Genomic DNA, 12,551 nt, shown 5'->3' with positions numbered 1-12,551 from the left:
CTTCTATTGGGCGGCCGCTTAGTGACGCAGCTGTGACGCAGCACGAACCGCCCCCTTAGAAAGGAGGCGGTTTGCTGGCAACAGCGACGTCGCTAGGCAGGAAAGTCCGTGTGACGGCTCCAAACGATTTTCTGCACCACGGGCAACGATTTGCCCGTGACGCACAAACGACGGGGGCAGGTACACTCGCTAGCGATATCGTTAACGGTATCGCTGCGTGTGATGGGGCCTTTAGGCATGAAGACTGTCTCTAAGGAATGGGGACCCAATTTAGATGGTCTTGAAGGCTCTTGAAGTGTGGGGAGACTCTGTAGACTTGCTTGCACCATTATACCACTGTTATCATAACCAAGACAAACACAAAACAGGAAAGAACGCATACATTTCTGGTTTAACAGCAAATCCTTACTTAGACCAGAAGAAATCAAGATTTGTTAGGCAACTGTTCAGTTTTGGTGAACCTGTAACTAAGATGTTGAAGCAAGACCTGCCCTGTCCCAAAATCAAAGCTCCTTTAAGATTTTTGAGCAGTGTTGCAACTTCAAATGTGCAGATTCCACATTATCATATAAAGAGGTGTTGGTACTTGTAAATGGAAAAAGAAAAGCATTCCAGTCTGCCTCTCAGCCCCTGGAAGGCTCTGAGAAACCACGGGAGGATTGCCCAAAACGAAGAGACCAGAAGTAAGAAACCCAATTTGAAGGCACAGCTAACGTAGGCCTCTGAAATGGCACAGTTGCATCAGAGAGCCACAGGAACTGAACTTAGCTACTTGGTGGAGCACAAACCACTTAAGAAGGTGGCTATGGTTAAGGCGTGCATTGCTAAAGATCAAGACACTCTGAAAGACAGAATAAAGCCAAAGTTCAGATGAAAAGGCCAGTGTTATCAAAAGAGGTCTTGGCATTGATTGAGCTGACATTAAGTGTGTAATTACAGGGAGTCTTAATCCGTGTCAGGGAACCAGGTGAAAAATTGGGCTAGTATTGGGAAGAAATGCATAGGTAACACAGGATTAGTGCAGCCAGGTATAAAGAATAGCCCAAACACAAGCCTTGTGGATTACTGAGCAGTCTGAAGACACTTCCCCCAAGAAAAGTCAGACAAGTTGCAAGAGACCAAAATCAAACCCACTTGTGACTACGAGAAGTCAGTAACCCCACCCCTGTATCAGAGAGGTTCCCAACCTTGGGACAAATAGACCTCAAGGACTTTTATTGCAAATACTTTGTGCCACCATCTTGTGGGCTTTGGTGCAGTTCACTGCTTTTGTGGCCATAAAGCCTATTTTATTGTGAAACGTCTCAGTTACTGTGCTCTCCAATGGAGAAACTGAGAATGTATATAAGTGCAGTAAAATTTCATTTTGTACTAAATAATATAAATCATTTATCCGCCTGCATTTACAAAGATTATATGTTGATTGTTTACTGGAGGAGGGTTTTAGGGTCATCAGAATCAATGGCAGGGTGCAGAAATTAATTAGGCAGTAAATCATGAAGTTATAGAAAATTGGAATTTTAATGCATAAAAAGTATGTCTCAAAAAACTACTTGAGTCCTTCGAGACCTTTGTTAGTCATGATGAAGAACAACCATAAAAACTTGTCAAAAGCTGGAAGTCGATGGACACAGGAACAAAGATCTCAAAGGAATAACCATGAAAGTTTGTTGCCATTTGTTCCTCATCGATTACACTTTATGTTTGCTGTCTATTGCATTTATATTTTTTCATAAGCATATACAGTGGTCAATGATGGTTCACTATTCCTACGAACGTCAGCCCAAGAGGAATGTGGCGTCTAAAACTTCAACCAAGACACAAGATCATGCATGTTTACTCTAGACGTGCTTTTCAACTATGATATGCTGATCCATTAAGGACAATTTTTGAGGAACTGTTCACAGGACATGTCAATAGGCAAATCGTAAAGTAAGGGTCAAAATGAGCCTTCACCTGTGGGTTTTCTATCATCTCTCATGATTAGCTAAAGATTTTCTTATAACTTCCTAATATTTTTTTCACTCATAACTTAATTTTTTTTTTCAAACTTTGCTCTCTCTGCAGGAATTTTGGTGAGATCCTGACCTTTTAAGGGGCAGCATGAATGGCCGAATTTGCTTGGCGAAATTCTCCACCCTACTTGTGCTGATTCTTATGGTTTTTTACGGCTACTTTTTGCACAATGAAAAAAGATCAGAACATATCAAAATATGGATTCAAAATTATGTCAAATTGCACAAAGAAAAAAAACCTGTGAACAATCTGACTTACCCGGCATTCAAGCACCCCCTGGCTCCTCCATATCCATTTCCATACAAGTTTGTCATTAGCCAGCTGGACAAGTGCAAGAACCGGAAGCCTTTCCTTGTTTTAATGGTGTTTGTAGACTCCCACGACTTGGAGTCTAGACGTACAATACGAGAAACATGGGGCAATGTAAGCATTTATGACGTTGAGGTGGTCAGGGTTTTTCTGGTGGGTCTACCTCGGATTGCTCCTGAGCGAACCCAGGATTTGTTAAAAGAGGAAAGTGTGACCTTTGCGGACATTGTACAACAAGACTTCATGGACACCTATTACAATTTGACCTTGAAAACTTTAATGGGCATGGAATGGGTGATCAAATTCTGTCCATCCACCAGCTATGTCATGAAGATAGACAGCGACATGTTTCTTAATGTAGATTTCTTGGTCCACAAGCTTCTTCATCCAGACTTACCCATTCGTACAAATTATTTTACAGGAGCAATTATTGCCAACACTGGACCATTAAGGGACAAAGCTTATAAGTGGTATTTACCTAAGGAGATCTATCCAAATGATACCTACCCACCCTATTGCGCTGGTCCTGGATATGTCTTCTCAGTTGATATGGCAAAAAAAATCTATGATGTCGCCCAAGAAATTAGGGTCATCCCAATGGAAGATGCTTTTATGGGAATTTGCTTGTTTGAGCTCCACATACCACCTACTGTGCCCCCTTGGGGTATATTTAACACCTACAGGTTTGAATATGACCACTGTAAATTTAGGAAGGTTGTCACAGTACACCATTATGCTGGAAAAGAGCTACAGAATGTATGGGCAGACTTTCGGGGTAATCAATCTCAAAAGTGCTAAGAAAACAAGAACTTTTTTTATGGAAACTAAAAATGGACTGGTGAAAAATATAATATTTGTATATTCACAAAAAAGGTTCCATTGATGTGCAGACTTTTCGGAAACTTACATGGTACAATATAGGTCTTTAGTTTTGCAGCATTTATAAGCGATTTTATATATATAAAAAATATAAAAATAAATATATTTATTATTTGCACTGATTTTTATTGATATTTGCTTTCTAAGTACAAAACTAAACTGTATGCTAAAATATCTACCATCTTTCAGAGGTAGAGTCTGTGCAAACGCTTCACCTAGCTGGCTGTCCTGCTGCTTCTGACATTGTTTAAACAGTACACTGTGCCTCACTGTGTTGGGTCTCGTTCATCAACCTCTTGTTTCTCTCAGTGTTAGGCTATGTGCGCACGTTGCGTACAGTCACTGCAGAAATTTGTGCAGCGATCTGAAGAGCACACGTGCGCTTCAAATCGCTGCAGAAAATGTCCATAGTGAAAAAAAAAAAAGCCGATTCCATGCGCTCTGACTGCAGCCCTTCCCATAGACAGAGCAGGAGCTGCAGGCAAAGCGCAGGAAAGAAGTGACATGTCACTTAGAACGCGCACTTCGGGCAGCAGCCAAAGCGCTGCGCTCTAAGACGCCACGTGCGCATGGCTCCTGCATAATCTTCATAGATTATGCAGGGGACGCAGGAGGCATGCAGTTACGCTGCGCTACAAAGCGCAGCGTAACTGCATGTAATTACGCAACGTGCACACATAGCCTTAAAAGTATCAGGGGTAGGAGAAGAGATATGTTCAGTAAAACAGATCACAAAGCTTGGGGTTAGGGAAGAAAGTATGCACATTGCAGTTAGCACAAGAAGCAGTAAAAGATCATCTAAGCTGCGTAAAAAATAGATAATCCCCCAGAGTTATATTTATTGGCTACAAATTGCCTAGGACTCTTGTAGTTTTAGGGCATTTGTGGTAGTTCATGATAATTCAAAGTAGGCGTTGTGGACTATTTGGGAAGATTTTCGGGCTAAGAAATTTCAACGTTAAAGGGTATTGATAAAGGATAATATCTGGAAAGATAAGACCAGTTCAAGGAAACTATGACTACAGACATGACTTAAGAAATCTGAAAAATAGCATTGGAATATGTAGTACCCTTTAAGCTTTTTCAAGGAACTGATATGGACAATCTTTTTCCATTGCCATATTTTGGTGTAGAGATGATGGTAGAGAATCACTCAACAGGGCTCCCACTTCATCGATTAGATCACTAAGGGTTTTAGTACCTGAATACTGCTGAAATTCAATTACAAGGGGCTCCAATATCTGGAAAAGATTACCTAAACTGGAAAAGGGGTTGTCTCTTTTAAGAAAGTCTTGTACCCTGACGTAGTTTGTTATAAAAAAGCAAAAACCTGTGGTTTACTCACCGTGGGGGCCGCTAATAAGTCTTGGCTGCTGCTTTGTGGTCTGATATTGGTTGAAAGAGAAAACGTCATGATGAATACCAAGCTCTGTGAATGCCAAACCATATGTAATTGCAATAATTTTCTTGGAGAAATACCTTCATTTTCTAGAACAATTTCAAAGGTGCCAACACTTTTGTCCATGACTGTATATTTTTTTTATCTATTTATTTAATTTTATATATTATTTACAAGATGCAAAGGATTGAACATTTCATTCTACATCATCGACTATATAATTTTTGTAATTAAAAAGTTGCTTTAAAATATAATAACTGTTAATATATATATTTTAAGAAAAAAATAAAATGGCATAATAAAATATCTGTTGTTATTTATTTGTAACGGTATCTTTTTATACACTTTACATATGTACTTGAATGGACATTTAAGCACAGCCTACCGATGCTGAAGGCAGAAAACCCCGATTGCTACCGCACCAGGGCAATCGCAAAGAGCTGGGTAAAGCGCTGGGATTGTCACATCTAATGGATGCGGCAATTTCGGGTGGCTGCAAACTGCTATTTTTAAGCTAGGGGAGCTCAATAAGCATGGGTCTCCCCAGCCTGAGAATACAAGCCCCCAGCTGTTGGGCTTTATCTTGGCTGGGTATCTAACTTGAGGGTGCCGCACCCTGTTTTTTTTTTTTTTAAATTATATATTTAAATAAATTAAAAAAGCCATATATGGTTTCTCTTATTTTGATACATAGCCAAGATAAGCACACGACTGGGGGCTGCAGCCTGTAGCCATACGCTTTATCTGTGCTGAGTATCACAATATGGGGGGGACCCTACGCCAAATATTTTATTTATTTCTATACCACGATAAATGCAGGTAGCGTCTGTGATTGGAAGCAGTCAGCTGACCCGCTGCTACTCATGGCGGGGGAGCATCTAACTGCAACCAATTACAGATGCCGGTGGGCGGGGAAAGCAGTGCATATGCATGAAGGTAAATGAGTAGTCATGGAAGTTAATGAGCAGCCTGGAAGCAGTTACAGCCACGCCAGAGACTCGGTAAGTATGAAGCACTTGCTCTTATCTCCATATCCCATCTACCACCCTTTTTAATCGCCAGGTTCTGGTCCCCATACACTTATGTAAGGACTGGCATCTGGACAGATAACCGAGATCAATTCCAGGCAGGAACCGGGTTTTTCTTTTCCCGGTTAGATCTGCCAGTCCCGGTTATCTGCGAGGCCACCCATGACTAGTCACTTGTTTTTACAGGCTTTTGATTAGACTAGTCTGGCTGAAAGGCATGTGCCTTTCACATTTTAATATTAGAAATATACAGACCCTCAAAAGAGAATGGTAGAAAAAATGCTGCAGACACCAGCAGAAATTCAAGGAGATTTTACCCAGTGGAAGGCAATAAGTTTGATAGATACAAATGCTCTAATAAAGGCAACAGGCTTGAATAGAAGTAGACAGTTGGTTTACATCAGTGGGCTTACACTTGTGCCACTGTATTTGCATTTGTGACAGACCGCTGGCAATCACATCAGCACCACTTCCTTTATCAAAGTATCTACGTCTCCCAGATTACTGTGTCAAATACATTCAGTGTGCTGATTATTGCCTCTTCTAGTCATCTCTGCCAAAATGCTCTAAAGTAGCTGTTGTCTGACGATTTCCACACTTCTGAACCAACTTACTCAGTTACTAAGTCACAGTTTCTCAAACGTGGTAAATCAGTCCCCACCCATCTCTAATGTATTCATCTTATTCACACTCAAGCATTAAAGCATCCTCTTTTGTAGGAATCTTCACAGATAGGAATAAGCCTATATGTGATTTTAGGTCCTCTATGATCTTTGCCCTATTGTCAGATGTACACTCCAATCATAAGAATAAAACTATATGCTCCCCTTTATCCTCACCCACTCTCTATAACGGTGCTGGGCTGGTCTCTTTACTCTCTGGACAAAATTCAATGACTGGCCCTAACCCGTTCTCTTATGGGGTATATCAAATGGCAATAACCCTCAGACCAGTACACCACTGTGCAACCAGCTCTGTCCTCACCTATTGTACCTTCACCCATTCCCTGTAGACTGGGAGCCCTCACAGGCAGAGTCCTCTCTCCTCCTATACCAGTCTGTTTTTGTATTGTTCATGATTTTTATACTTGCTTTTACATATACCCTTTTAACTTGCATAGCGCCATGGAATAAATGGCGCTATAATAATAAATAACAAAAATAATTGTTATTTACTGCTATTTGTTAGCTTACTTTCCAACTCTCTCGGAAATTCTCCTGATAAAGAGGAGACCTCTCAGGTTTGCAAAATCTCTCAGGTGCCACATAAATCCCCTGAAAATAAGCATTTCTTGAAGGCTTCCTATGCTGATACAGGGCACTTTTGATGGGGCACGGAACTTGGTAAAGGAGGCAAATAGCTACAAAAAAATTGTGGTCACCAAAGAAAATTGCATGTACAAACACTTAGCACTGCAAATAAACTAGCAAGTATGACTGTGGACGGAATATTCTACTTAAGCTTTTTCAACTCATTTTCCTTCTATATGCCGTCAGACTGCTAGTATGTATGTGTCTGACTTCTACAGGGAGCAACTTGTAACTTCTTTGTACTCACCCAAAAAGCATGGACATGTACTCTAATGTCACACTTGGCGTATTCATTTTGATGTGCATGCCGAACTTCAGACCTCAGTACTGCCACTTAGTGGTATCATGTTTGGGCATTTTAGACCAGGGTCGCTTCTCCCCATATAATGTAAAGGCTCACACATCACTAATCACTTGCATGGCACAACTAGCTCATCATTAGATATGTCACATATTTGTCATAGTATATGCAGATAACATAGGCCATGAACTGTCACAATGTTTGATGGCAAATGTTAGAATCAATGTGACATTCGCAAAGCGATACAGAAATTTAGGTAACCAGATGGTATCTCCACTACAACAACGTTGTTAGGCTCGCCAGGCGAGCAGGGATTTAGGTGGACCCACTGAGCTGCAACACACAGAAAACCCAGAGGGGCTTGACTACAGACCCAAACCTGGTTTTCACCAGATCTTCTGATGGTGGAGGTGTTACGTTGCAAGTAGAATCCGGGTGCCACTTGGGAAGACTGGTATTGCGTTAGCTGGCGCCAGGGATTTGGGAATGACAGTCTCTGGTAAAGAGTTGCGGCATCAGCTTGTGTAGAGGTTCTATACGGGATGGATGGACAGGTGGATGGATGGATGATAGCAGCTGGAGTAGCGGATCCATCCAGGATGGATGGATGGCAGCAGCTTGTGACGATACTTCGTGGCAATGGGTATCGTAGTAAGCAGCCAATTTGGAGTCTCACAGCAGGTAGTGGGAGTGGCACTCTCCAAAACAGACAAGTATAAGCAGTATGTCTAGCACAGCGGAACAGAAGTGAAGGGTTAGGGGACCTGACAACTAGAAATGACTAAACTCTTTGCCCAGGCACCTGGCATAGGGCTAGGGTGCCTTAAATATCTACAGCTTCCCAGCTGACCTGGGAGCACTTCCGGGTGAGAGAGTGCTGGCCCTTTAAGAAAAGAGGCATGGCCACGGGAGTACCCTATGGGCAAAGACTGGAGCTCTACATGATGCACAGACGCTTCAAGAGGCCACAGCGTAAGACAAAGATGGGACCACCGCAGCAGGATGCCTGGACAGGTGAGAACGCCGGTGTCCTCGCTCTGGGGGAGGGGAGCAGGAGCACATGAGGACGCTGGCTTGGGCATTACAAACGTCAAAAAACCCAACATTAAAAGTTGGAGATAGGTCTCAATAGCTTAACATTTAACATTTAAAAGAAGGTGGCGGATTAATTTTTAGTTGCTATTTGGATCACCACAGATTGAGTCGTTTAACAAAGTGATGCAAATGGTTTTAGTGTTGGTCTTCGTCATTACATGTGGATTCTCCTTTGTGCAGAAGATCTTAGGTATGATCCAAAAAAAAGAGAGGTAGAAAAGATCCTGTAGTCCATTCTTCTATAAAAATCCAAATTTATTGAAGCATTTTAAAATCCTCTTTAAAATTACCTGTTCCTGGCTCGTTGCCCCGCTTACACGTTTCGGAAAATAGTCCTTTCTTAAAGATTATGGGATCTTTTCTTCCTCTCTTTTTCCTTGGATTTATATCGGTGGTTGCCAAACACCTGTCCCGATCTGTGGATCCATCAGGAGTGGTGAGCCTACTATTTTCTTGTATTGTCTTAGGTATGATGCTATCTTTGGGGCCAGAGAATAAAATCATTCGGGTGACCTAGTGTATCAAATTGGCAGTTATATAGAGCGTCTTTCACCCTGGAGGACCTAGCACATCCATATACCACATGGACGGCACAAAATGATGTGTATTCATATGGCATTATGTGCATGTTAATTGTGTGTTTATGGAGGTGCAGGAACACAATAAGTACACCCATGGAGGTAATATCAAGAGAATGATACACTTTAGATGAGAATGGGTCAACAATTGTGAAATTGAGCGAAATTTATTGCTTATTTTAAACTTTTTTAAAAAATAAAAAACTGAAAATTAGGGGGTGGAATATTATTCATCCCCTTTACTTTCACTGCAGCAAACTCACTCCAGAAGTTCATTGAGGATCTCTGAATGATCCAATGTTGTCCTAAATGACTGATGATGATAAATATAAGCCCCTGTGTGTGATCAAGTCTCCGTATAAATGCCCCTGCTCTGTGATAGTCACAGTGTTCTGGTTAAGGCCTCTGCCACACTTACGTGACAAAACGTAACGTTTTTGTCACGTACGTGTTAAAGGGGTGGTTTTGTCCCCGTGTGCCGTGTTTGTGTTTATGGCACGTACGTGTTCACCGTGTGTTATACGTAATAATAACACACGGAGAACGGAAAGCCCCGCCTTACCTGCATCATCCGGCGCTGTCTGTGGTGCTGAATGACAGCGTCCGGCTAAAGCCACGCCCCGCTGACGCTGCTTCCGGCCCCCAGTGAAGGAGAAGCGTTGTTCAAATTTACTGGGGGGCGGATGCAGGGGACAGGGGACAGTCGCGGCAGAGACTGCAGGTATGGTGGAGGGGAGTATGTGTTTTTATTATTTTTACACTGACACGTGTCTTTCTCCGGCACGTGTCACACGGGCCCGCATCCACACTACACCCGTGTGGTACGGGTGCGGGCCGTGTGACACCCGTGCTGCCGGAGCAACACGGACATGTCAGTGTTTTTAAAAAACGGATACACGTAAGTACGGAACGGACACACGTTCTGTTCCTGAATACTTACGTGTGTCCAAAACAATAACAATACATAGGACCACGTAGGCCCGTTTCTCTGGTACGTGAAAAAAAAAAGGCACACCCGTACCGGAGGCACGGATGTGTGTCGCAGGCCTAAAGCACAGAGAGCATCATGAAGACCAAGGAACACAACAGGCAGGTCTGAGATACTGTTGTGGAGAAGTTTAAAGCCGGATTTGGTTACAAAAAGATTTCCAAAACTTTAAACATCCCAAGGAGCACTGTGCAAGCAATCATATTGAAATAGAAGGAGTATCATACCACTGCAAATCTACCAAGACCCGGCCGTCCATCCAAACTTTCATCTCAAACAAGTAGAAGACTGATCAGAGATGCAGCCAAGAGGTCCATGATCACTCTGGATGAACTGCAGAGATCTACAGCTGAGGTGGGAGAGTCTGTCCATAGGACAACAATCAGTCGTACACTGCACAAATCTGGCCTTTATGGAAGAGTGGCAAGGAGAAAGCCATTTCTCAATGATATCCTTAAAAAGTTTTGTCTAAAGTTTGCCACAAGCCACCTGAGAGACACACCAAACATGTGGAAGAAGGTGCTCTAGTCAGAAGAAACCAAAATTGAACTATTTGGGCACAATGCCAAACGATATGTTTAGCTTAAAAGCAACACAGCTCATGACCCTGAACACACCATCACCACTGTCAACCATGGTGGTGGCAGCATCATGGTTTGGGCCTACTTTTTTTCAGCAGGGACAGGGAATATGGTTTCAATTGATGGGAAGATGGATGGAACCAAATACAGGACCATTCTTGAAGAAAACCTGTTGGAGTCTGCAAAAAACCTGAGACTGGGATGGAGATTTGTCAAAGTCCAGACCTGGATCCAATCGAGAAACTGTGGAAAGAGTTGAAAACTGCTGTTCACAAACGCTCTCCATCCAACCTCACTCAGCTCCAGCTGTTTGCAAAGGAAGAATGTGCAAAAATGACAGTCTCTCGATGTGCAAAACTGATAGACACATACGTACAAGCGACTTGCAGCTGTAATCGCAGCAAAAGGGGGCGCTACAAAGTATTAATAATAATAAGAATAATAATGCACACCCCACTTTTTAGTTATTTATTTTTTAAAAAAGTTTAAAATAAGCAATAAATTTTGTTCACCTAAACAATTGTGTCCACTTGTTGTTGATTCTTCACCGTAAAATTTAAATTTTTATCTTTATGTTTGAAGCCAGAAATGTGGGAAAAAGTTGAAAAATTCAAGGGGGGGGCGAAAACTTTCGCAAAGCACTGTATGTCACACTGCATTGGGAAATATTGGATCTTTTCTGCTGATGATGCAGCTAGTTCTTACGATCAACTGAAAATATCCAACATCCCCAACCAGTGTCATTTAGTCGGTCATCAGACGAAATCAACAATCATTTGTTTCACCAAACTAACCAAAGTTCATTTGTTACGGTCAAAATCACCCATTTCTGGCAACTTTAATCTGTGTGTGGGCTCCAACATATATAGACAGGACTCAGGCAGTACTGTATTTTTTGCTTTATAAGGTGCACCAGATTATAAAATGCACCCCAAATTTAGAGAAAAAGAAAGGGAGAAAAAAATATGGGGTCCGTCTAATAATTTGGTGGTGTCTTACCGGAGGGGGGCGGCAGCAGTGGTGGTGCGGGGTCACAAGTGGCAGGGGCATTGCTTGAAAATGGCGATACTGCAGGCGGTTCCTCATGTATCCCAGATGCTCGCTGTGAGGCAAGAGGAACATCCAGAAACTGTCAGCTGGGTGGGCTTCAAAGAAATGGCGCCCGTGCGCAGATTGGGCTTATCAGCTCAATGACAACTCGAGATCTCATCTGCGTGCGCGTCACCTCCATGCTCCATTTTCATTATGTCCGCTGCAGGGAGATCAATGATTCAGAGGTGGTGCATGCGCAGATGTGATCTTGAGCCGAGAGCTCCATCGGCGCATGTGCCGACTCCGGGTACCATTATTTGAAGCCCACGCCTCTGAAATTTTCAGAATGGAAGTCCAGGCCGGCCCTTGCCTCACCTACTGCAGCACAGCGCACCACCTGCAGTAAGACCGCAGCACAGCACACCAGCCACAGTAAACCCAGTAAGCACAACGCACCGCTCGCAGCATCTCCCCTGCCTCCTGTGAGCCCTCTCCACCACCCCCCGGTAAGCTATATTTGGATTATGAGAGGCACCCCTCATTTTCCTACCAAATTTGTGGGAGGAAAAGTGCGTCTTATAATCCAAAAAATACGGTGAATACCTCTATATTGCCAACATCAATTTGATAACTGGGTGACTACAATAATAAAAATTTTATGTATATCTATTAGTAATGGGTGAATAGTAACTATTTGTGTTTGGGTAATCCTTACCAAATACCGAGAACTATTCCAGTATTCGTCACAACAAGAAAAATGCTCAGATTCCCCATTGACTCACATTAGGTTCCTTGTGCGTGACAAATACCGGAATATTACTTTGGAATTCGTTAGGAATTATCCGAACGCAAATAGTTACTATTCTCCCTTCACTAATATCCACACTTACTTCACTTTATCATGTAAGTTTGTAGACTTTTCAGCCCACAATGTGAAATTTTGTAAATTTGGTAACATTTTTCCATGATTTATGTTTCGTAAACATTTTCTCTTTCTTAACATTTCCAGAGATTGCCCCATATTCTGCTGACGAG

The 12,551-nt window shown here is 42.4% G+C and overlaps 1 protein-coding gene across 1 annotated transcript; it reads left to right on the top strand.

Moving 5' to 3' along the window:
* The first annotated feature begins 2,103 nt into the window (after nucleotides 1–2,103).
* LOC142302037 (beta-1,3-galactosyltransferase 2-like) lies at nucleotides 2,104–3,123 on the top strand. Its single transcript, XM_075343111.1, has one exon. It carries the CDS (start codon nucleotides 2,104–2,106, stop codon nucleotides 3,121–3,123), a length of 1,020 nt encoding a protein of 339 aa, XP_075199226.1.
* The last annotated feature ends 9,428 nt before the right edge of the window (nucleotides 3,124–12,551 follow it).

Source organism: Anomaloglossus baeobatrachus, chromosome 4, assembly GCF_048569485.1.
Source record: "Anomaloglossus baeobatrachus isolate aAnoBae1 chromosome 4, aAnoBae1.hap1, whole genome shotgun sequence".
NCBI lineage: Eukaryota > Metazoa > Chordata > Amphibia > Anura > Aromobatidae > Anomaloglossus > Anomaloglossus baeobatrachus.
Note: the sequence above shows the minus strand (reverse complement) of the source record. Positions and strands in the feature narration are given on the sequence as shown.

Bases quoted from the DNA above. Each gene is read 5' to 3' on its own strand.
- LOC142302037 (XM_075343111.1), top strand. From the start codon at position 2,104: ATGAATGGCCGAATTTGCTTGGCGAAATTCTCCACCCTACTTGTGCTG.